Source organism: Martes martes (assembly GCF_963455335.1).
Source record: "Martes martes genome assembly, chromosome: 12".
NCBI classification, from domain to species: Eukaryota; Metazoa; Chordata; class Mammalia; order Carnivora; family Mustelidae; genus Martes; species Martes martes.
This window is the reverse complement of record NC_137900.1, coordinates 82,889,901-82,914,929: the sequence shown is the minus strand read 5'-3', so window position 1 is coordinate 82,914,929 and position 25,029 is coordinate 82,889,901. Positions and strand designations below refer to the sequence as shown.

At 36.8% G+C, this 25,029-nt stretch overlaps 1 protein-coding gene across 1 annotated transcript; it reads left to right on the top strand.

Moving 5' to 3' along the window:
• Positions 1 to 251: 251 nt before the first annotated feature.
• Positions 252 to 24,987, top strand: RAB14 (RAB14, member RAS oncogene family). The gene is made up of 8 exons (XM_080819772.1): positions 252 to 524; positions 9,998 to 10,056; positions 11,358 to 11,411; positions 12,663 to 12,840; positions 16,652 to 16,718; positions 21,221 to 21,308; positions 21,653 to 21,683; positions 22,681 to 24,987. The coding sequence occupies exons 2-8, from the start codon at positions 10,005 to 10,007 to the stop codon at positions 22,856 to 22,858; spliced, it is 648 nt and encodes a 215-aa protein (XP_080675898.1). The 5' UTR covers positions 252 to 524; positions 9,998 to 10,004; the 3' UTR covers positions 22,859 to 24,987.
• Positions 24,988 to 25,029: the final 42 nt, after the last annotated feature.

Genomic DNA, 25,029 nt, shown 5'->3' with positions numbered 1-25,029 from the left:
TACTTCGGCAGGCTCCACGCAAACCTGCGCAGTAACTTCCCTAGACTGGGAGAGCACGCGACTGCGCTTGCGCATAGACGCTCTCCTCCGCCCCTACAGGCGTCACCGCCAGTGGGGAGGGCCTCGGCGTCGGCGCGACGAGTCCAGAGGGAAGGGCTGAGGAAGGGGCGTGGCTAGCGGGCCGGAGCCCAGCCACCCTCTTCCGGGCTCCGCCAGCTGCGCGCGCATTCTCCTCCCCCCGCTTCTTTTGTGGTCCGGCCCATTGCGAGGGTGACAGGAAACCCTGTGCAGGGAGCGCCGCCATCTTGGACCTGCCCGAGGAAGATCCTGAGGGAGCCGCAGGAGCAGTCGCCGCTGCCACCGCTACTACCGCCAGTGCGTCTGCACCTCCTCGGCCAGCCCGCTACCTGCCGGGGCTTCGGCCGACCGCCCCCGCCCTTCTCCCGCTGCGCCCGCACTCCTCTTCCTCGTCCTGACGCCCCCCTCCCGCCCGGAAAGCTGCCCAGCCACCAGCAACCCCCCAGGTAAGGCGGGCCCTCCGCAGTGTCCGTCCGGCCGAGACCTCCTCGTCCGGCTCTCCGGGGCCCGGCGTGCGGACGACGGCGAGCTGGGCGGCGGGCGGGTGGCGCCGCAGGGCAGGCCCTGCCAGGCCGCGGCGAGCCGCGGGTCGGCGGTGGGCGCCAAGGCGCCCGGCCTGACGGGAGTCCCATGCGGGGGCGGGGGTGTCCCCGCGCTGCGTTCGCCCAGCGGAGAGCTACGGGGCGTGCGGGGAAGGGTGTGTTCGGCCTCGCCTTCCCCGCCTCCTCGGCCTGTCTGGGCGGACAGACACGTCCTGCAGACCCCTCTCCTCACTGCCGTTCTGGCGGCTGCAGACCACCCCCGCGGTATTTATCCACGCGAGGCGCGGCGCCTCGCAGCCCACGAGCCCAGACGTGGCACTCCCCGTCCCGTAGGCCGCGTCTGCCCGGAGTACAAAAGGCAGCCCCTCGCTGCCTCGCCGGCATCTTGGAGGAGCTCTGGTGTCCTTGTCGCTGTGGGTAGATTGTGGACTTGGGCTGGCGAAAGGGTCCGTGCTGGCGAGGTTCTGCTTTGGGTGAGGCTCTGTGAGGCCTGTGACATCCTATAAGACGTCGAGCTTAGGTAGCATGGAGAAGCAGTGAAGAAGACGGAAAGTTTTTTGGCATTTCTAGAATTTAAGGAAAGAAGGCAAAACAGGCGTTTGTTTTGATGGTTTGCACCTTGCCCTGAGCCAGGCGCAGATTTGGCTGTCCTCACTGCGGTGCTTCCTGCTAAGCCTAGCCCTTGGTGATAAGTAAAGTCACCTGCACTTTACAAGTGAGGAAACTGAGGCTTGAAGTTGCGATGTGACTGGCTGATGATGGTACGGACACGCTGGCCTCTCCCACACTTGCCTGGTGTTTCTCTGCTGCGCTCAAGTTAGGCTAGTGTCACAGGCGTGACCACTTAAACTGTACTTACAACTTAATTCCTCCTTCCCTGTGTTTCCATGGGATGACAACTGACGACTCCTTTGTAACTCAAAGTCTGTAGCGTCAGCTGCTCCACTGCCAGTCCTCATTCTCACAGCCCCAGAGGAGAGATGGCAAGATTCTAATTTCCTATTGGAAGAAGAAACTGGGGTTCCCAGAAGGCAGGTGCTTTTCTGGTGGTCCCACAAAAGTGTTAGAGCCCACTTGAACCCTTGCAAAGTTTACTGTCAGGATTGTCTTGTCTTATATGTGGTAATTGAACACAGACTTGACCCTGCAGAAATCTAGCTCCCTTTCCCTCTTCCCCCAGCACTTTCCTAAATTTGTCTTCAGAGTTCTGCTTGGGTCATTTTATTTGTTCATGCCTTAAGTCATGTGTGGTTAAGAGTTTTGGAGGGTTCCTACTCCAGTACTGCCACTTTATAGTTGAATGACCTTAAAGCAAGTTACTTACCCTCTCCGAGTTGGTGTCCTTATCTATACAGGGAATAATTGTACCTACATTTTAGAATTGTTTTGAGGATTAAATGGGATTAAAAAACCCTTAGCACGTTGCTTGGCATTTAGTTAAGTACCCCATTGTCTGTAACAGTGCCAGGCATGTAGTGGATGTTTAATTTTTGTTGAATAAAGAGAGGAGCATGGCTTCAGAGAGTTGGACAGTTAGACCTGGGCCTTAATCTTTTTTCCCTTGGTAGTGTATGACTGCGGATATCTCAAGTCTCTTTTCTTACCTGTAAAATGAGTTTTTACTATTAGAGATTGTTTATAAAGTAGGTGGCATATATTGGGCACTCAATAAATGTTAGTTGTAAAGATGGAAGACCCTTTTAGAGTCTAATAACCCAAAAAATTCCTTGAAATTAAAGCTACATTTTAAAAAGTTTTTGCTTTTTATATTTCATGTTAAACTTTATTGTGGCATACTTCAACTGTGCAACAGAGTTTGGAGTGTTCTTAAAGCTAATCTTTATCAGTATTAAATATCTTTGCATAATCTCATTAAGATTTTGTACTGTTGGAGTAAACTTTTGGTTAAGGCAAATATGTTAAAATAGGACTACTGAGAGATGTTTGTTTCTTTTAAAGTTTGAAACAGTTTTGTGTTGTTAAAAATAACAGGCATGGTTGGAGACAGCAGGGTACAAATAGAGGTATCAAAGATAGGGTACTTTTAAAACATGTTATGTTCTAGATAGTTTTAAGCATATACAAAATAGAGTGGTATAATGAGCCTTCATATACTCATCAGTCAGTATCAACAGTGATCAGTCTTGTTCATCGATACACACCTTAACCCTTTCCACCAAATTATTTTAAAGCAAATTTCAGACATGATACTTCATCAGGAAAATTTTTGATATTACGCACCTTTCAACTCTAGGAGTAAGTACAGGGTTCTGGTGTTTTGTTTTTTTCCTTTAAGTACTTTCATTCTGTGAACAGAGGTGAAGTATTGGAGTACTGCTTTTTCATAGCATAACCATCATAACAGGGAAATTTTGTGTTTTTCTTAACATAGTAAGGAATCCAGTTCTTTTTCTTATATTAATTTATGTAAAAGTGTGACATTGAATGTCTTGTCAAAAGTGAGTTTTTTAAAGTGGGTGTCAGAAATGGATGGGTTATTTTCAGAGGTTGCATTACTGTTGAGGAAATTGACCATTTATTTAGATTAGATTATTAGAATAACTAAAGTTTTGTGTCCACTTGACTGACAAATCAAGTAGCAATCCACGTTAGAGAGCTTGTAAGCAAATCAAACTTACTGTTCTTAAATTTCATGAAGACAGGAATAATGTGTTTTTTTATTATTATTATTTGATCATTACTATATTGTCAAAGCCTAACCGAAGAGTTTGTGCTTAGTAAATGCTCAACAAATATTTTTGTATTGGAATCACAAGAGCAGTCTATCTTGATTCTGGTGTTTATAACAAAATGTCTTACATTTAACAAAACAAAAACCAAGCTTACTAATTTTAACAACGAAGATCAGATTTTAAATCACCTGGAATATTTTGTGGGTTGTTTTTGTCTTTTGAATAAATTATGTAAAAATTACATGGAAATGTCATATGTCCTAAGGAGAAGAATAAAATAGCTGTAAAACAGTTGTGAAAGGATTAGTCAGACATAGTGCATAAGTTAACACAGTAAAAAGCCAAGCTCTAAAAGAAAAGGAAAAAATACTGTCAATTAGTGGAGTGGTTTCTTTTTTGTTTTTTTGTTTTTTGGGTTTTTTTTTTTTTTTGAGGCTGATCATATGATTAACTTCATATGATGTTCCCTGTTATTGTAAATGTGGAAGTAATGTTGAAAGTATTATGAATGGGAGTTTTTGGATTATTTTTTATTCTTTTTTTCTTTAAGATTTATTTATTGTAGAGAGCGTGCACAAACGCGAGATGGGGAAGGGCCAGAGGGAGAGAATTCTTAAGCAGATTCCTTGTTGAGTGTGGAGCCCCACTCAGGGCTCCATCCCAAGACCCTGAGATGACCTGAGCCAAAATCCAGAGTGGACTGCTTAACTGACTGAGTCCCCCAGGCACTGCTTGTTTTTGTTTTTCTTAAATTTGTTTTGTATTAGAATTATATATAAAAATGCTTTAAAAATATTTAAGTTATTTTCTCTATTTTGACTACTTTAGAAAATTAGCAGTGAATATAGTATATGCTTATACTGTTAGTGCAGTGTTATATAAAGAAAGTTAATAATTTCTTCCTATCCTTTTTCTGCTCACAGTCCATGTATTCATTTTTCACAGTTTGGTGTGTCTCCTTCCATATTATCTGTATACAAGATTGAAAGAGAGACCATGTATAAGTGTGTGTGTGTATTTAAAAATGAGAGAAGCTTTTTTTTCCACTTAAAATCATGGATATATTTTTAGGTTAATACATCTATATCTAAATGGTTTTGAACTAAATGCATATTATTTCATCATACTAATAATAACCACCCAGGTGCCCCTGTTTCTTCAGTTTTTACATGGACTTAGTGATAATAACTCTGCAGAGTTGTGAGAATTAAGTAAGAATTGTATGTAGGGAAACATAGTGCTGATCATCATTTCAGTTATTAGTATTGAAACCTCAATTTCTTCAGTCATTTCCCTGTTAGAGTGCAGATTGATTGTTTTCCAGTTTTTGTTTTTTGGTTTTTTGGTGGGTTTTTGGTTTTGTTTTGTTTTGTTTGTAAAAATGCTGTATTAGATCCACTTGGACCTATAACGTTATGGATTGAAGATTTTGTATCTGTGGGCTACTTCCTGGTCAGAGGGTGATTTGGATTGTCTTTAAGATTTTAAAATGCATTGTTTACCTCCTAAAAATGTGGCAATTCATAAGCAGATTGTATGAAAGTTCCTTAGCCTTCACCTCTGCACATTTCAAATCCAGTCATTTATATGTCTGTATCTGTTTAACTGTGTGGAGACCATGCAATTTTATTTTTGGGGCAACAGTGATTAGTATTTAATGTGCATTTAGTAACCATGTAGAGCTCTGTGTATGGGTCTGCAAATAGGTCCATCATTTTGTTAAGTGTAAAACACACTGCAGAGTTTTATGTAGTAGCACACCCCATTTTTAAATTTATTCCTAACCTCAATGGTGGTGTGTTTCTTGTGCTCAAGAGTTAATGTTAATCTCAAAAAATCCTTTGTTAAGGCAATATTAGGCATAGTTAATATTTAAAGGGGCCACACAACAATCATCAGTGTTCAGTGTGCATTTAGTAATCATTTTCTCTTGACAGCCAGGAAATTTAGAGCTAAGTTTTACACATGCACATGTAAAACTATAATCCTAAATATTTAGTGTAATTATTCTCCATTTTCCTTCGATTTTGATTTTTTGGTCCTATCAGTCCACATGTGTGTGTCTGTCATTCTACATATATATGCCTTTAATAAGCTACCTTAGATAGAGAAAATCATGTTCTTTGGAATTGGACCTGGGTTCAAGTTCCAGCTCTGCCATTTACTATTTTGTAACACAGGCCAAATTAGTTAATTTCTCCAAACCTCAATTTCTTCAGTTTTTTTGGCTTTTTAAAAGATTTATTTATTTATTTATCCATTCATTCATTCAAGAGAGAATGAGTGGGAGAACCGAGCAGAGGGAGAAGCAGGCTCCCCACTGAGCAGGGAGCCCAGTGTGGGGTTTGATCCCAGGACCCTAGGATCATGACCTGAGCTGAAGGCAGATGCTTAACGGACTGAACCACCCAGGTGCTCCTGTTTCTTCAGTTTTTTACATGGACTTAACGATAATAACTCTGCAGAGTTGTGGGAATTAAGTAAGAATTGTAAGTAGGGGAAAGTAGTGCTGATCAGCACATGGTTTACTCTCAACAAGTGTTACCTTCAAAAACTTTTTTGTAAGTAGATATAATTTGAATTAGTGTAATTATTTATCCATATCTGTAAATCCTGATTACAATATATCATCTGAATATATTTTTTTAATACTACTTAGAGTATTAAATTAGAACAAGGTGAGTGAACTGAGAAAGGTTTGTGTCCCTAAGTACCATTAAAGGATTTCATGGTGCATCTCATAATTATGGGGGAGGCTGGATGGTATAGTGGATAAAAGGGATTCTCTGTAGTTAAAACAGTCTTAGGTCCATTATAGACTTGACCACTTAGCTGTGTGACCTGGGTGTGGTTACTTACCTGTTGAGTCTTCATCTGTAAAATGAGGATTATATTCACTGTTTTATAAGGCTGTAGTAGTAAGAATTAATTGAAATTGCATGTGAGGTGTTTATTAGTACATTGCCTGGAGTATATTAAGTGCCCAATAAATGGTAACTGTAACAATCGTTTGTTGCTAGTTTACAGGTTGTTCATCTTGTATTTAACCAAGCTTACTGTCTGAAAGTGGTACTCATAAGGAAATCAGAGGCATTGAATCTTAGCTGCCTATGAATTTTATTCTCATGCTTTTGTAACACATGGAGAACACATTTTAATCACACCAGCAGTTGTGCACAAGTTACAGAATATTATTAAGGTTTTTTAATTAGTGGAGATGGTAGTGTTAGAATGGACTCATGTTTTCAGAGTGTTTGAACTATACCAACAGTTTTTGCCCCTGTTCCCCCTTTTTTGACTTTTGAGTAAAGCAAAAGCATCCTTAAGTAATAGCAGGCAAACTTTTTTCCCCTTCCAAAGCTAGTTAAAAAGTACATTCCTCGCTTCAACAGTGGTGTGTTTCATTCATGTTCAAGAAATGATGTTGAGAAATTCTTTTTTAGAACAATATTAAGCCTAGTTAATATTTAAAAGGGGCAACTTGAGGGGCGCCTGTGTGGCTCAGTTGGTTAAGCGACTGCCTTCGGCTCAGGTCATGATCCTGGAATCCCCGGATCGAGTTCCGCATCAGGCTCCCTGCTCGAGTCTGCTTCTCCCTCTAACTCTACCCCCTCTCGTGCTATCTCTCGCTCTCAAATAAATAAATAGAATCTTTAAATCTTTAAAAAGATTTAAAAAGAATCTTTAAGGGGCGTCTGGGTGGCTCAGTGAGTTAAAACCTCTGCCTTCGGCTCAGGTCATGATCCCAGGGTCCTGGGATCAAGCCCCGAATTGGGCTCTCTGCTCAGCAGGGAGCCTGCTTCCCTCCTCTCTCTGCCTGCCTCTCTGCCTACTTGTGATCTCTGTCAAATTAAAAAAAAAAATCTTAAAAAAAAAATCTTTAAAAAAAATAAAATGGGCCACTTGAATATAGTTTTACTGCAAATACATAATTTTGAGTGAATGTAACCAGTAAAGTCTGGGAGTATATTTAAACCTAGCTTGTATCTAAGCTTATAATAAGAGAGGGAGGACCTGTTGTGTTAGTGGCTACAGTGCTGGACACTTCTGCCCTCATTGTCTACTGAAATTAGGTTTGAGTAGCTTTCCTTTTTTTTTTTTTTTTTTTTAAATTTAAAGATTGTATTTATTAGAGAATGCGCAGGCACACGCACGAGAAGGGGGGAGGGGAGAGGGAGAAGCGGATTCCCTGCTGAGCAAGGAGACAGACCTGGGTCTCAGGGCTAGATCCCACAGACTCTGGGATCATGACCTGAGCGGAAGGCAGATGCTTAACCAATTGAGCCACCTAGGCTTCCCAGTAGCTTTCTTTTTTAACTTTGCTTTTAGGGTTCATTTTTAAGAAACTTGAACCAGAAAATTGTGTGGTGAGGTGAAGACAGGACACTGTATTTATTCTGAGGAAGTGATCATTCTCTTTTATTTGGGAATAGTTTATGCTAATTAATGCTTGGTAATTTAAAAAAATGTTTTAAAATTAGTCATCTTGTAGATATTTAATGAATGCTGTGTGATAATTAGCAAGTACACAAATTATTACAACTGGAATTGGCTTTTAATTTCATGATTAGCCTTTAGAGCGTTTCAGTGAGAAATTAGGGTTGTTAGAGGCCTTGGTTTTATTTTTTTTATTATTATTTTTAAAGATTTTATTTTAGAGAGAAAGAGCAAGATAGAGTGAGCACAAGTAAGGGGGAGGCGCAAAGGGAGAGGGAGAAGCAGGCTCCCTACTGAGCAGAGAGCCTGATGTGGGTTTCCATCCTAGGACCCTGGGATCAGGACCTGAGCCAAAGCAGACATTTAACCAACTAAGCCACGCAGGTGCCCCGTGGTTTTAGTTTTAACATAATAAAATGGAAAGAAGCAAAGTGTATATAGCTACAACTTTTGAGTAAGAAGAGAGAAAGGAATGGGAAAGTCAGAAGGGGAAGAGCATGAAAGCAACAGTAATTTCAAGGTGACCAAACGATTACTTTTCTCCAAGTTTGAATGGGAAAAGAGGAGCTTAAAAAAGGAGCTAAAAGTTAATTACAGGGTTCTGGAAGAATGCAGGTGAAGAATTTAATAACTTTTAAATATTTTTATTGTGAAAGATTATTCTTTTCCTTGTGTTTAGGATCTGGTTTAGAGATTTGGTGAATAATCTACACCACTTTTAGCCTCAGGACCAAGTTTATTCTTAATAAGTTTTGAGTCCCCAGTGTCTGCAAAAAGGGAAACAAGTTATTACGATGTTCAGAATCAGTTAACTAGAAAAACTCCCTTCCTGAAGGAACTGGTTAAGGGAGTTTTCAGTGATGTTGAAGACTGATTATCAAAGTGCTACAACACTTCAAGCTGAAATGGGTAGCAGGGCATCCACTTCGGTTAAATGTAATCCTTACAGTTAAGTGAGAAGACTATATTGTGTGAACAACTTTCTTTTCCCTGATAACAATAATTCACTTATTTTAAATATATACTTTTTCTATAGGTTAAATTTTATTATATAGTAATTTTGTTAATTTTAGTAAACAAATTTCCGCCATCGTTATCATATCTGGCTTGTATAGTGTGACAATTGCCCATAACAGTAAAAATCATATTTTAAAAATTGGAAACCAATTTTTTAAAAAATGGGGTCAAACCTTTGTGTGTGGGTGTGTGCACGTGCATAATTTTTATCTTTCCTTAAACTGAAAACTGGTTTGATTAGAATAAATGTTACTTGAAGTTACTACCATTATTACATTTTACCTCTTGTTTCTTCAGCACCTAGCACAGTGTCTGACACATTCACGGCATTCATTTGAATAAATTGGAGAGTTGTTTTTTTTTTTTTAAGTTGTTAAAAGTAGAGAGAAATAAGAATTATTTAGGTTAAGTATACCCGAGGGCAAAGAATTGGCTGGGATCTTTCTAAATATCTTCTAATGTATAAACTTGCAGATTTGACAACCATAAGTAGTATTTTCTGCCATTATTTCAGCTTTTAGAATAGTATATAGTAGGCATTTGATATATTGTTAATCTTCAGATCCTGTATTAGGTTGAACCTATTGAAATTGCAAATAATTGACTTTTTAAAAAGTCAATAAGAACAACAGTTTCATGTGGTTTTATCTAATTCTGACAGTAATTTGGTTTTGAAATAGTTGGACTGGTCTTTTTTTGGATGCTGTGCTAACCATGATTTAAAGTGGAGTAAAAATACTTTTTATAACTTTTAAGAGTTTTATGTGTTTATAAGTTAGTGGTTACTTTTTATAACATTCTGTTGTAAAATCAAAGAGTTCTGAACGAGTTCGCCATCAGTAATTTACTGGATCAGTTGACAGGAGTGGGGACTTCAAAGGAGGGAGACTTTATAATGATGTTTAATTCAAATTTATAAAGATTTCATTGTTTGAAATTTTCCATAGTAACTTTTCTTACTGGATATTCCCTAAAGAGAAATAATGGAATTGTTCTGATATAATGGTTTCTTGATATTTCTGTGGATAACACACGAGAATGTTAATGTTCATCCAAGAGAATTTGTGCATTCGGTCAGTTTGGAAAATGCAATTTTACTCTGGCTTATTGTAATCAACATTTTGTTTATAACCAGTATGCTCTATTTTATATATCTTTAAAAACTAGCAGTGACCAACTGGAGAGCTTGTGTATATCCTTCTGAAGTAACACAGTTTTCTTTGTTTTTAGTGCCACCATGGCAACTGCACCATACAACTACTCTTACATCTTTAAATATATTATTATTGGTAAGTTTATTTAATTTATGTTCTTGCTCTACAAAGAAAGTTAACATACAAAATATTTATATACTAATACTTAACACACCATTCCAGAAAAGTGAGTGTTTTTGTTTTTTGTTTTTTGTTTTAACTGCAAAATTAAAGCTCCTTTATTTTTGTGGTAACGATGTACTTTTTGTATTGTGGCCCTGGATACTTCTGTAGTACAGTGGTGGGTACCTTTTGAAGTGATATTGATTGTTCTAGAGGGCTACCTGAAAGCTTGTTAATCCTGAAAATGGTACTAATTTTCTAGGAGCACTGATAACTTTTCAAAAATATCACGAAAGCCCTTGGAGCCACCTGGATTCCAAAAATTGATAGAGAACATTGAGTCAGAGTAGTTGTGTAATATACATAAAATATAATACTGGTGGTTTTTCTGCTAAGTTTCAAGATGTTGCTCAAATTAAAAGATAGGATCATTTACCCAGGTGTAGTTGTAAGAGTTCGGTTGAAAGTACACATACCTTTCAGTTAATTCTTCATATTAGAACAGTTTGATGTAATGGTGGGCACAATACTTCCTTCACGAAGGGTTAAATGCCTGTGTAGTACAGTTAGAATAACATCTGTTATGGATTTCATATAATGCACATGCTTATCTTTTGTGGAATTTTTTTTTTTAAGATTTCTAAAATTTATTTGACAGACAGAGATCACAAGTAGGCAGAGAGGCAGGCAGAGAGAGAGAGGGAAGCAGGCTCCCTGCTGAGCAGAGAGCTGAATGCGGTTGCGGGGCTGATCCCAGGACCCTGAGATCATGACCTGAGGCAGAGGCTTAACCCACTGAGCCACCCAGGCTATAAGAAATACAGGGAATATAAGAATATAAGAAGAGATAGATGGGATCTAGTCAATCAGACATCCAAAACTTACTATTTTTGCTTGTTACATGCTGCCCTGTTTGTTGCGTCCAGATGTCTTATGCATGGATTAAGGGGAAAAAACAATATAAAACTTGGAAACAGTTCAAAGTAAAAAATGCTTCTCTTACAACAGTTTCTTTGTTAAAAAGCACTTCCCAGCTGATAGTTACTTGCTAACATAATTTATAACTTAATTCTGTCACTGCTGAAGGTTGGGAGTAACCAGTTTGTACATCACAGTGAAAAGTGACATGTAGGATTTTTCAAACTCATCTTTTCAAGTGTCCCAGAAATTTGTGATGTGATATAGTAGGGGGTATAGCAATCATTGCATATAATTATGAGTATAAAATTGAGAAATGTAATTGCCAATTGAAGCTTTTCTTTCTTTTTAAACAGGAGATATGGGAGTAGGAAAATCTTGCTTACTTCATCAATTTACAGAAAAAAAATGTAAGTTCAAAATAAGGTTAAACAATAAATAAATTTATACTCACTTTCCTACCTTTTAAAAAGTGTCATTTTCAGTATGCTCCATGAATTTGAATATAACTTTTCTGCATATATACATTTTTGTCTTTAGAGAGGGAATTTTTTTTTAAATAGATGCATATAAAATGAAATACACCTGCATGTATAGAGTGTTAATTTATATACCATATATAATTTGAGTTACTTGTTTAGGTTTTTTTGGTGGTAGAAAATTTTTAAAAATTATAATGTCAAATTTAGATAATATTTTCCCTGGCTCTCCATCTTAGAAATTTGCTGCATATATCACTTGTTAACTAAATAATAATAGATTGGAAATATTTAAATGAAATTCTTTTTATATCAAGACTGGTTGATTAATATTTGAAGTATAACTCTGTCTTAGGGGAGGAGACCATGTTATTTTATGTAACTGATAGGCTAAATATAGTTGAAATTAATTTTATGGCCTTTTTAAAAAATTTTTTTTGCTTAATGTAAATTTTATGACATCTCCAACAGTCTGTGTATTCTTGTACCAGAGAATAATAGGTTTAGGTTGTCAATGGCCTAATTATAAGGAAATGACTAATAAACTTGTCCTGTTGGATTGGAATTATATAACTTGCCAATATGTAATTGTAAGTATATATTAAATGTGTTTTTATTTGAGATACTGATAATATTTTTCAGGAGAAAAATTTGACAACTCCTAAAGTTTTAAAGCCATTGATTGTTTTGTTATATGTAGTAATTGTCAGAAGCCTATTTTAAATAGCATAATGTTTATGTTACAAAGAACTTACTAAAAATCTTTATTTTTAATTAGCAGATTCTTTTAGTCCAGGGGTCAGTAAACAATAGCCTTTGGGTCAAACCCAGTTACTTCCTGTTTTTGTAAATAAAGTTTTATTACAATACAACCATGTTCATTTTACTTAGAGTCTTTGGCTGCTTTTGTGCTTCAGCAGCAGAGTTGAGTAGTTGTGGTTTTGGCTACAAAACTTAAATATTTATTATTTGGTCCTTTACAGAAGTGTGCTGACCCCTGTTCTAGTGCAGTCAGATTCGACTTCTGTGTTTTTGCTAATATTTTTTTCAGTGCTAGCTTCGTCCACATACAGCCTACAAGCATTAATATGTTATTTAATAATCCAGTGGCTCTTCTCCCTGCTGGTCTTAATCTGAAGCTTTCTGGAAGTTAGAATATTATATTTCTTTTTTCTCTGACAGTTATGGCTGATTGTCCTCACACAATTGGTGTTGAATTTGGTACAAGAATAATTGAAGTTAGTGGCCAAAAAATCAAACTGCAGATTTGGGATACAGCAGGACAGGAGAGGTTTAGGGCTGTTACACGAAGCTACTACAGAGGAGCTGCGGGAGCACTTATGGTGTATGATATCACTAGGTAAGAGATTAATACTTTTCCAAACTTCATACTTGAAAAAAATCTGCTTTAGGCAGTGTGGTTTGTTGTGTGTGTGTGTGTGTGTGTGTGTGTGTGTGTGTGTGTTTATTGATTTAGACAGTCTTAGTTTGTGATTGTGTGACTATAAATGAGCTTATTTGGATCTTACGGTTATTTCTCTACACTGTTGTGTAAGACTTGATGTAACATGTTGATTTCCTTTTCTGAAAGTGAATATGACTGAAGAAAAGCTTTAGGAGATGCTGGTGGAGCTAATAGAAGAATACTATTCTGAAAAGCAGCATCAGTTCAATTATATGAGGTGAAATAATATTTTATACCAAACTTTGTTCTTTTCACTTCAGTAGAAAGCAAACAAGTCTTAAGGAGTTAACTCTATTCAGTCTCTGGTGTTAAAGTTGACACCTTTTCAAAATAAGGTCAGGGAAGGAATTAAGTAGTTTTGCTAATCCAACATGGTAGATTGTAAAAAGTTCTTATGCTTGCATCTGAAGGTGTTTGAGGTATTTGTTCATTTACTTAAATTCTTTTTTGTTCTAAATTGAATTAAAATGGTTTATAGTACTTCATGCAGCAGGATTAAATTTATTTCAGCTTGGCTATTTTTGCAAACTGAAAGCACTTGATAAAAAGTAACAAAACTGGACCGTAAATATTTGGCTTCAGAAAACAGAGGAAATTGTGCCACTTCATTGAACTGTGCTAAGCTGGAAAATGAACTGGATCACCTTTCATATTAATGCAAAGTGCCAGCTTAAAGCAGTGTGCCTCTTGCCTTACTTTTTTGGGTGAGGTAGGGATGGGTGAGTAGGACCAAAGGGACTTTCAAGCATATTTCCTTTTGAGAAATGCTTTATACTGTTTTCTCTTTCTCTTATGATACAGTGCCCATTAACATATTAGCATCCTGAGAAGTTCTGCATTAATGAAATTCTTTAACTTAGTTTAGTGTTTCTTAAGCTTATTTTATTAACACACTTCGGGAAATGTGGACTTAGAATGAAGACAGTGGCTGATGATAATTATAGTGCTTGATCTTCATTGAGTTCCAGAATTGGTTAATCTCACAGCAAAACAGAGCAGAATAGTCTTAGTGCTCTTCTGTATAGGCGGGCAACTGGTCACATGATTACTTGTAAATAGTTTTGTGGGAAGATTATTAAAGACCTGGCCTTCTATGCAGGACATCCTAATAAGGGATGCATTCCTGAAGACTTTGCATAATTAAAAACTCCATTGCTGATAAATTCAAATGTGGTGATGTGTCTTTAAGTGTGTATCAGTCTAAAGTGTTATAGTTTCTTTTGCTTTGTGCAAGTGTGCTTGTGTCCCCACCCCCCCATGTTTACTGATAATACAATTGACATACAAGATTGTGTAAGTTTAAGGTCCAGGGTGATGATTTGATACATGTGTATGGTTTGATTTTAAACATAACCTTTTAAGCGTGAAAATACTTTTGGTAAAAGTTGTGTCTCTTTGAATCTTCAAAAGTACTTCTGGTGGAAACACCCCATATGTCCATTAACTAAGGGATAGATAAACAAATGGGTATATTCATACAGTGAAGTATAATTTGACCATTAAAAGAAAAGACTCTCTGATACATGCTATACAGTGGATGAATCTTGAAGACATTTTGCTAAGTGAAGGAAGCCACATGTTGTATGATTGCATTTATATGAAATACCCAGAATAGGCCAATTCAGAGACAAAGTGGTTTGCCATGGTGTAGAGATTGAGTGCTAATGGGTGCAGTGTTTCTTTCGGGGTTGATAAAAATGTTCTAGAAATGTGATCACTGCACAACTTTGGTATATATACCGAAAACCACTACATTGTATACTTTAAAAGAATGAGCTTTATGGTAAATTCATTATATCCCAGTAAGATTTTATTGAAAAAAAAAAAAGTACTGCAGGCTTTAGACAGGTGCTTTATTAATATTTCATAGTGACACTGATGTTGTATCCATAACACTGATTTTTTTCCTTTTTTTCTATTCTTCCTTCACATTTTAAAAACTTGTAAGTTCTACTTTAATAATACTTTTATTCCTGTCATTAACTGTAATTGTTACAGGATACTTCCTAAATTGACAACATAGCTTATCATGGCAGTTTGTTTGACTCTATCAGTTGTTTGATAAGTCATTTTACATGGCAAAGTTAGGGATATTTTTTACTTTTTTTTTTTTTTTTAGCACTCTTGCCACTAATTAATGAATATTGGCATGCTGCTATAGTTAAATAGATTTGAAATTATGGTAAATTTTAAGTTAATAACAATTACCTAAGAAATTAGTAGCAGAGGTAATGGGCATATCTAAATAATAACAGTTTATATGGTCTTGATACTTAAAAAGGATGTGTAGATTTTTCTGTTTACCAAAGTGATGGCAGTTTGTAATTCATTCTTGCTGCCAGCTTTGACATTTTAAAATTTATCAAAATAAGTATTAATGTTTTGGGATTTGTACTTTGTAAGTTTTTGTGCACAAAGTAGGATAAATCTGTTGTGTTAAAGCAAGGTATGCCAGTAACTACAAATTTGGAACAATAAAATGATAAGACTTGTGCTTTTTAAAAATATTTGACCATTAGAAGATTTTACTTAGAAAATTTTAAAACATTGGGAAAATGTTGCTTTTATTTGACCCCCCCTTTTTTTTAACGGTTAGGTGGTGATTTGTGTGTAACATAATTTAGCACAGGAAAAAGAAAATCTTACAACTTCTTTTTAGTCTCTACTGGGAAAGGATTAAATGTTTGGAAAATCCAACTTTATATGGGTACTGGCAGCTGGAGTTCATGGAATATATTCACAAGACTAAATTTGAAACACGTTGAGGATACTATGTGCATAAAGAAAGAGTTCAAGGCCTGGCTCTGAAATCCGTTTAAATCTTTGTGAGCTTCTGTTTTCTCACCTGTTAAATGAATAAGATGGATTAATGTTTTGTGAATGTATATAAATCAAACATTTTTAACTTTCAAAATTTTATTTGACCCCTTTGGTAAAGTCTGATAAATACTAATATTTCATGTACTATATATAATATTACAAATTATTTGGATTTGCTTGCCCTCTTTGGGCCTATTTGGCTAGTGCAAATGAGCCTACAAGTTTCTAAACTCTTGCTTGGAGAAATAGGGCAGTTTGAATCTCAAAATGATTTAGCTACTGGTAAATAAGAATACAAAGTTAGAATAAACTCATTTTGTTATCTGGGGGCTTGGATTTCCGGTCAAATACATTAAGTGCCATTTTAAAGCCGGTTTTTGTGTAGTCATAGTTAACTTTCTCTTGAAAGAAAGGTGAGTTTTATATCAGTGTATAGTAGTGTGACCATCTTGGTTTCTGATACCAGACAAATGCAAATATGTTTGTCATTGAACATATTCGCTAGACATTTTGATATTATTTCTCCCATTTTGTGATTGAAAATATGGATGATTTTAAAATAATCCTAGTTTTTACTTCAGATTAGAAATTCTGAGTTCAGAATTGTTTCCATTAATTTTCTGTGTTTCTCCTTGCTCACTGTCTGTTTATGAATGTGCCTTTAAATGTAAACAGTTTATTTCTGTATGTAATTAGCAAAGTTGTTGGATACTGATTTATTTATTTAAAATAATAGGTTTGGCTAGATTTCTGGAAAGTGGGGGTTTACATTCCACAGTCAGGTTTTGATGAAAGGGAATATTATAAATATTTGAAATTTCTTTTTTAAAAAATTGAAATGGCAATTGTATGTGGGAGTCACAAATGTAAACTTTAATTTTTGCAGAAGAAGTACATATAATCACTTAAGCAGCTGGTTGACAGATGCAAGGAATCTCACCAATCCAAATACTGTAAGTTGAATAACATTTGTTATACAGAAAATGTAAGATCCATGCTAACCCCAGAAGGAGAGTCGTTTGCTAGTAGGATTTTTGTATATGAGTACCAAAAATGAGTATTTTTAAATTAATTGAGGAGAAGGTAGCATTTTTTTTCAGTACTAATTACCCCAGGTTTTACATCTTATACGTGGTGTTTGTTCATGTTTGTGGTTAAAAAAAAAATGAAAGTTATGAATGGGGTGGTGTTCTCATGTCAGGTGGAGACAGTGAAATCTGAAACAATCAGTTTAAAAGGGATCTGCATTTGTTTCATTAAATGTTACCGTTGGAAGAAACTGGATAAAGTATAAGCTATTTCTGTTATTTCTTAACAACTGCTTGTGTATCTACAATTATCTCAGTAAAATTTCAGTTAAAAACAAGGAGTTCTGCATGCTTTAAAAAAATTAGTTTGAAATTTTTTTTCTTTTTACAAAAACATCTCAACTATACTTTAATAAATTTTAAAAAATTAAGTAACCATTATTGTGCTATATTTTCAAATTGAAAATTTAAAAAATTTGTTTTTAAATGAAAATAAAGATTAGTTTCTTCACCAGACTGAGAAGATATTTATTGAGATTTTATTTATTTATTTTTTAAAGAGTTTATTTATTTGACAGAGATGACAACTAGGCAGAGAGAGAGATAGGGAAGCAGGCTCCCTGCTGAGCAGAGAGCCCGATGCGGGGCTCAATCCCAAGACCCTGGGATCATGACCTGAGCTGAAGGCAGAGGCTAAACCCACTGAGCCATCCAGATGCCCCAATTTATTGAGATTTTAAAGGCCAGCCACCATGCTAGACTCTACAGTATCCAAAGATAAATGTGGTCCTTGGCCCACAAAATGTTATGGTCTAGTAAGGGGATAGCTGTGTGTTTACAAATAACTATACTGAAAAGCAGAGTGAAATATGAGGTAGAAATAGAGCAGCTGGTATGTGCATTGCTGGAAGTACCCAGGATAAGCAGTGCCATCTGGAGAAACCAGCTTTACAGAGAAAGGTAGGTTTGCATTGGGACTGTAGAGGTGAGTAAGGTTTTAATAAATGCTTAAGGGGGCATTCCAGGAACAAGCGAGAGAACATACTTAGGTGTGACTAACTGAGCTTCTTCAGAGCAAGGCCTGTGTCTCACTTAGCTTTGTACTCCACCATCGAGCAGAGGTCTGATTCAATAAGTAGGTAATCAGTGGTAAGATTGGCTTTTATCAGGAACAGCAATAAATTGTACTGAAAGTTAACATGATTTGTCTTTTTTTTTTTTTAAAGATTTATTTATTTTAGAGAGAGAGCATGAGCAGGGATGGGGGAGAGGGAGAGAGAATCCTCAAGCAGGCTCCCAGCTGAGTGTGGAGCCTGACTCCGGGGTCTCTATCCCATGACCCCAAGATCATGACCTGAGCCAAAATCCAGATCGAGCCACTTAACAGACCGAGCCAACCAGGTGCCCCAACGTGGTTTGCCATTTATGCTAGGGACTGTGCCTGGAACTTTCTTATCCATTATCACCTTAAACCCACTGTAGGTATATGTACAGACCTACAGATGAACATTCGTAGTAGCTTTATTTACAATAGCCAAAAATTGGAAACAACTTAGATGGTCATCAGGAGGTGAATTGTTAAACAATCTGGTACATTCGTACTGTAAGATACTCCTCAGCTACAAAAATTGGAAACAACCCAGATGGTCATTAGGAGGTGAATTGTTAAACAGTCTGGTACATTCATACTGTAAAATACTCCTCAGCTACACAAAGAAATGAACTATTGATACGTACAGCAATTTAGATGGATCTCAGGGGCATTACACTGAGTGAAAAAAGTTAATCTCAAAAAATTATGTACTGTATGATTCCATTTATGAAACATTCTCAAAAAGACAAAATTGTGGAAGAGAACAGATGTGTTGTTGCCAGAGGTTTTAGCAAATGGGGGTGAAGGATATGAGTGCTGTGCATAGACTGTAAAGGGCACAAAGCAGTTCCTTTCTAGTGATGGAACAGTTTTGTATACTAATTGTGGTAACATAAATCTATATCTGCAGTAAATTTGCATAGAACTGGACACACACACACACACGAGAGTGTACAACTGGTGAAATCTGACTAAGGACGTAGATTGCACCAATGTCAGTTTTCTGGTTTTGAGTCTGTAAGATGCTACTATTAAGGAAGCTTAGTGAAGGGTATATAGAAAAGTTCTGTTCTGTAGTTATTTTAAGAAAAATGTTAAGAAGCAAACAAAACTCATTGTAGAAGGCCCTTAGAGGAGTATAATGACAAATTAGCCATGTCTTTCCTGCCTCATTTATGCCTCTTCAAATTTTACCAGATCTTCAAAAGAAAGTGTTAGGGAGGAAGATCTTTACCCTTCAAGATTCTTCTGCCTTGTCTAAGAAATTAATTGACAGAGTTGTTACAAGTTTCTGGAGATTTGAGCCACCCCTCTTCCTCATACTGAGAGGGAAACACCCTTACAAATGGAGATTTTTCTTACAGATGTAAAGGTCTCTTAAAGGGTAACTTCTGGGTTTTCAGAGCTTTACTTGTGTCTGCTGTTTCTTAAAAATAAGCCAGCTTAAGATAAACATTCCAAAAAGGATATTTTGGGATGGCAAAATTTGCTCCCCTACAGAAGAAAATCTCTTAACGTCCAGCTCAAATGTTATGATTTCTGTAACATTGCTTTCAGTTTCTGTGTAGAAATTATATACTTTCCCATTTTATTGGTGGTGTATTTTGTACCTCTGTCTAGTTAGCATGCCACTTTTATGTCTCCTTTCAGGCTGACGGGAAGCACAGCTTGGAAGTTCTTAAGGAATTGGGAGAGAAGGCAGTGTTTCCATTCAGCAAATGTCTAAAAATTTTTAAAATTATCGTTTAAAAACTGCTTTATTGAGATAATTAACATAATTTACCCATTTAAAGTGTGCAGTTCAGTGTTATTTTTTGGAATTTATTATTGAAGTATAGTTGACAGACAATACAAATGTTTTGAGTACCTGCCATATAATGGCCCTGGACTAGGCCATTGTGATTTTACCAGCCTCGATTTAAAAAAACAAAAACTGATTCCCTTTTTCATGTGTTCTTACCTTATTCTTTAAAGGACTAGCAGACTTCATATGAAAATGCCTTTCCCTCCTCATTGGGCCTTCATCTAAACTGATTGAAGAATGTTCACGTTTGTTATACTTCTTAAGTGTTAAGGTTCAAGGTTGTTCAAGGTTTACATTCAGATTACAATGGTTCTTCAGCTCATTGGACATCATTTTTAAGGAGTAGGAGAGTTAGGGGCTGCAGTTTCACATGAGAAAAAGTTAATGGTAGAAATCACTTTTGGTTGAAACCATCCATTCCTAAAGTATCTGCATCTGGATTACCACATCTGTTGGGAAGGGAAACGAGGGGGAATCACCAGTTGGTATCAGATAAGCTTATATATAGACAGAGACAGTTTTATCCATAATGCCCTACCCGCAGCCCCCAGAAACCACCATAAAGATCAAAAAGCTCTATTTCCCTAAGGCTGCAAACTTTTTTCTTAGAACTTTGTAGAGCTGCCTTTAACTTTGGCCTAACTTCACTTACATAAATGATTCCAAAGTAGGAATGTGTGATATTTTGCCTTGGATTTGAACTCGTTTGCATGTGTGTCCCCCCACCCCCTCCTCCCACCACCACTGTTCTCATGGAACACAGACCTTTGTTTTCAGTTGCTACAAACTTAGTCCTTCTCTAGGGCTAGTGTAAAGACAGTGTTTGAAGGTCATAGTTTGGGTTTTCTCCCTCGGTTCTAATGTCCTTCTAAACCACTGACTCCCTGAGTGACCTTTGACAAGTCCCTTTGCCTTACTTGATCATAATTTTCTTACCAGTAGCCTGAAGGAGTTGAACTGGTAGTTTAACTTTTTGAGGGTCCCAGAGACTCTCAAAAATCAGATGAGAACCATGAGCCTTTTCTTCCAGCGAAATGTTCTTGTTTATAGCATTCTTTGCTTAATTTCAGTGTATTCACAGATTTCCTGGAGCTTGTGCATTGACCTTTTAGTAATCTTACTCAGATAAATCATAACCTTTGGCCTAGACCAGATGTTCCTCATGGGCTGTATTGTTTTTGAATGGCTTGCAAGCTAAGAATGGATTTTACATTTTTAAAAGGTTATTTAAAAGAAAAAGTTAAGAAGTATATGCACAGAGACCATTTGAGCTCCACAGACGTGAAATATATAGTCTTTGCCCTATACAGAAAGTTTGTCAGCCCATGGCCTAGATAATTGCTGACCTCCCTCCTAATAGTACTGATTTCGTGATTCTCCTATCTATGTGCTGGATGATTGCTGGTGCTTGGTTTCCTTTTTAGGCCTATATGTTTTTTTCTGTCAAAATTTTTGGATTTCAGAATTTTCATGGTTGATTTTAAATGGTTGCTTTTGTTTTAAGATGTCTTTCTTTTGGTCACAAATTAGGTAATAATTCTCATAGGAAATAAAGCAGATTTGGAGGCACAAAGAGATGTTACATATGAAGAAGCCAAACAGTTTGCTGAAGAAAATGGTGGGTTTAAGACTTTTATTGGCTTTTTGGGGGTCACACATGGCAGGGGTGGCATTTTGATACTGCAGACTATTTGACACTTTTCTTTTAATGCCAACTGCTTAAATCTCAAGAATGAAGAAGTAAAACATGTTTCTGTTTGACATTCATATTGGGGGTTGTGCAAGTATTTAATGACAAATGTTAAGACTCCCCTCATCTCAAACCTGACATACTGTTCCATAAAATACTATGGTAGGAGTACTGATAGCTGATGGGAAACCCTAATTCAAATGTTATTGGAGAAAATGTCCTTTTGAGTTCATTTGAAATGTCTTAATTATAGTCTGAACTTTAATTTTTAGGCTTATTGTTCCTTGAAGCAAGTGCAAAAACGTAAGTATGACTAAAATTAATCATTTTCAGTTACATTCAGTTACATTCAAACTTCTCAAAGTAGAACCATACATATTGAAAATTGTATAATGTATTTGCTTAGATATAATAGTATGTGTATGTGTGATGTTTATTGTGGGAAGACAGTTAAGCAGGCATCCCTTTGCTTCCTGTTTCACATTTCAAAGATAATAGTTTTTGCTACTTTACCTAAAAGATTGTACTGTGATTATGTCCCCTGGTAAACCAGGTTAATAAATGAAATTGTGTTAGCATTCCAAAAGTGTTTGACTTTCACGATGGAGGTTGAATTTGGCATCTTGGACTCAAGCTTGGGTAATCTGTGTACTTAGTACTTTCGATTACAAAGCATGGCTTAAGGAAACAATGTCTAAGAATAATCAGAAGCATAATTGATGTTTTCTAATCGTTATTCCATGTCCATTATCGAACCCCAGGACTTGTCAGAGTTCTTCATTTATTAAGTTAGAAATTCCTTGCTGTGGTGAGAAGCTAGCCCCTTTTGGTTTAGCTTCATCCATATTGTTAGTACTAAGAGAACTGAAGTGAGACCATGGTCCAGCACAAATATGTCACCATCACAAAATTAAAAAGTATAGTTGATGCTTAGCTAATCAGACCATACAAATCCTGGAATCTCACTTGTTTGGAATACCTTCTTGCTATTACAAAAATGGCCTATCTTCACTTTCCCTTATATATTAATATATGACATTTTAATTATTAGAACACATCCAGTTATCCAAATAGGGTTTGTAGAAACAGCTGTTAGTGTCTTGTTTATATGCTTTCCACAGAAAATATTTCCCCCTGTTATTCTCTTAGCTCAGTCTTTTGGTAATCTTTTACTAGATGACAGTGGCTAAGTTCAAGACATCATGGCAGTTGACTAAAGGTTAGCAAAAGGTCAGTGTATAATGCCTTATCTTTTGTAGAAAGCTGTGATTCTCCAATAAAGTTGTCAATTGCCTCTTAGGGGAGAGAATGTAGAAGATGCTTTCCTTGAGGCTGCCAAGAAAATATATCAGAACATTCAGGATGGAAGCCTGGATCTGAATGCTGCCGAGTCTGGTGTACAGCACAAACCTTCAGCCCCGCAGGGAGGCCGGCTAACCAGTGAACCCCAACCCCAGAGAGAAGGCTGTGGCTGCTAGTGACCTTTTTGCCGTAGCTCCCATTTGACCTTTCACCTCTGTCTGTTGGAAGCAGTACTTTTTACTGCCTCATTGTCTTCTGTACATCTTACTGGGTTTAATTAAAAAAAAAAGAAAAAAAGAAAAAACAACTCTGTTGTAAAAACAGTTTAACACAATACTAAACTGCTAAACAACTAGATGTAATCAGGTTATCAAAAGGCAAGTAGAGTAATAAATCTCTCCTGCATGGTAAATCTAGACTTTTTTTTCCCCTTGATTGTCCTCGTGATAGGTATGTCACCAGTACATGATTTAAACTGAGCACTGATGCTGGACTTAAATGATTTTTATCCTTCCTTTTTTTTGGGCAAGGCTTTGTCTTACTGTATGGTTTAATTTGAGGATAGCTTAAGCCTTTCTCCCCATCTTTAACTGTTCAAGTATGTCTGTTGTAACCAATAAGTTTATTGCTGTGAAATGACTTCTGATAGAGAATGGGTTCTATAACTGCTTTTGTTTTCGTTGGATGAATTTCCTGTTGCGTGGGTGGCATTTTTCTCGTGGAGGTTTGCTTCTGTCTTAGCCTTGCACAGGGAAAATATCCATTTATCTTTTCTCTTGTGCTTAATTAATAGCTTTATCTTTTTTTTTACACCATTTTATCCTTTTCTCTTTAGCAGAAAGTAAATATGTATAAAATTTGAAGGAACCGAACTAACAATACATTCTGTGTATATTATTTTAATGAAGAAAATAAATTGATTACTGGCATTGGAACAGTATAAAATACCAGTTTGTACAGTATGACCTATATGTGACCATGTTACTCCCTTCCATTTCACACAAGGAAATACACAACTGCAGTTCACAAGTAATACTGGCTCCACCCTCTGGTGCTGGCAGTGTTTGGGGACATTATGCTGGAAAGAGCTCCTGTAGCGTGAGAGGATTAACACTAGCAGATTCTGTTCCATCTTTGCACTGTGGCTTACCTGCTGATTTTCTTAACTGTTCTTGTGCAATCGACAATGTGCTAACCTGCTTTTCTCTTTGTAAACATTTTGCATTACAGGCTGCATTTCTTGCCTTACTGTATAGAAAAAGAAAAAAGGCTGGGTTTATTATTGCACATTTTAAGCTTTTATACCTTTATCTTCTTGGAATGGTGAGATTGTGTACCGGACAGTCAGAACCGCAGGTCTGCTGTTAAGGGATTTTAAATTGTGCATTTTTAACACTACAGTGAAGTAATTTAGGATACCCCTTGTGTTCTTAGTATGCGGGGCTATTTTATGTCATGTTGGCATAAGTTGTTTTGTAAAAGGGAAAGTGTTTCTAACGGTGTTTCAGCGTTTGTGCTGATACAAAGTAAGTTATTACTTTGCACTAGGTGGTTTGGCCACTGAAAGAATACTGTATTGCAAGGGAAACAATCTCTTTAGACAACAGACTTATGTTTTACCAAGTTCTTTACCTCTTTTGATTGATTTCTGATTCAGTTTATGGTCCAGATGGAGAATTGAAGCTATTTGAAGTAGGATAGGTAAACCTTACTATATTCTATAAAATCACTCAGTTCAACTGCTGTGTTTAAAATACACATTTTAAATCCCTCTTTACAGACACTAAAGTAAAAATAAAAAAAAAAACGGCTTTCTGGGTTGTAAACATGTGGTAGTACTGGAGTATTGTATAGTCAATGTTAAATAAAAGCCAAAACTGGAATGTGCAGAAAATAGGATTTGGTTAATTTGTGGACTCATCTTTATTTTTGTCTTTGTTTAACTTTTTAAAAAACAAGATTCCTGGAGTAGATTGGTACGTTCTGTTAAAGACTTACAGTGACCCATTTTGCTTACCCTGTTGTTTCACAAGGGACTCGCCCAGGGACCATGACCTGCTGGTGTGTATATATATATTTACAAAAAAAAAACAAACCAACCACCCATTGGGATATAAGGTAGCAATCACAAACTAAAGACTGCGGCTTGTTTAGGTGCAATACCCTGATTCCCAAAGTTAGTTACAGTGGGTCTTAATTGTTTTTGTGACAGGATTTATTCAGACTGCTGTACTCTTCATTTGATGTAACAAAATGCTATTAATCTAAATATTTGTAAATAAAGTACCTGTATCTAGATTAAATTAAAATGGTTTGCATTATTTTCTGAATAATAGGATTTCATATT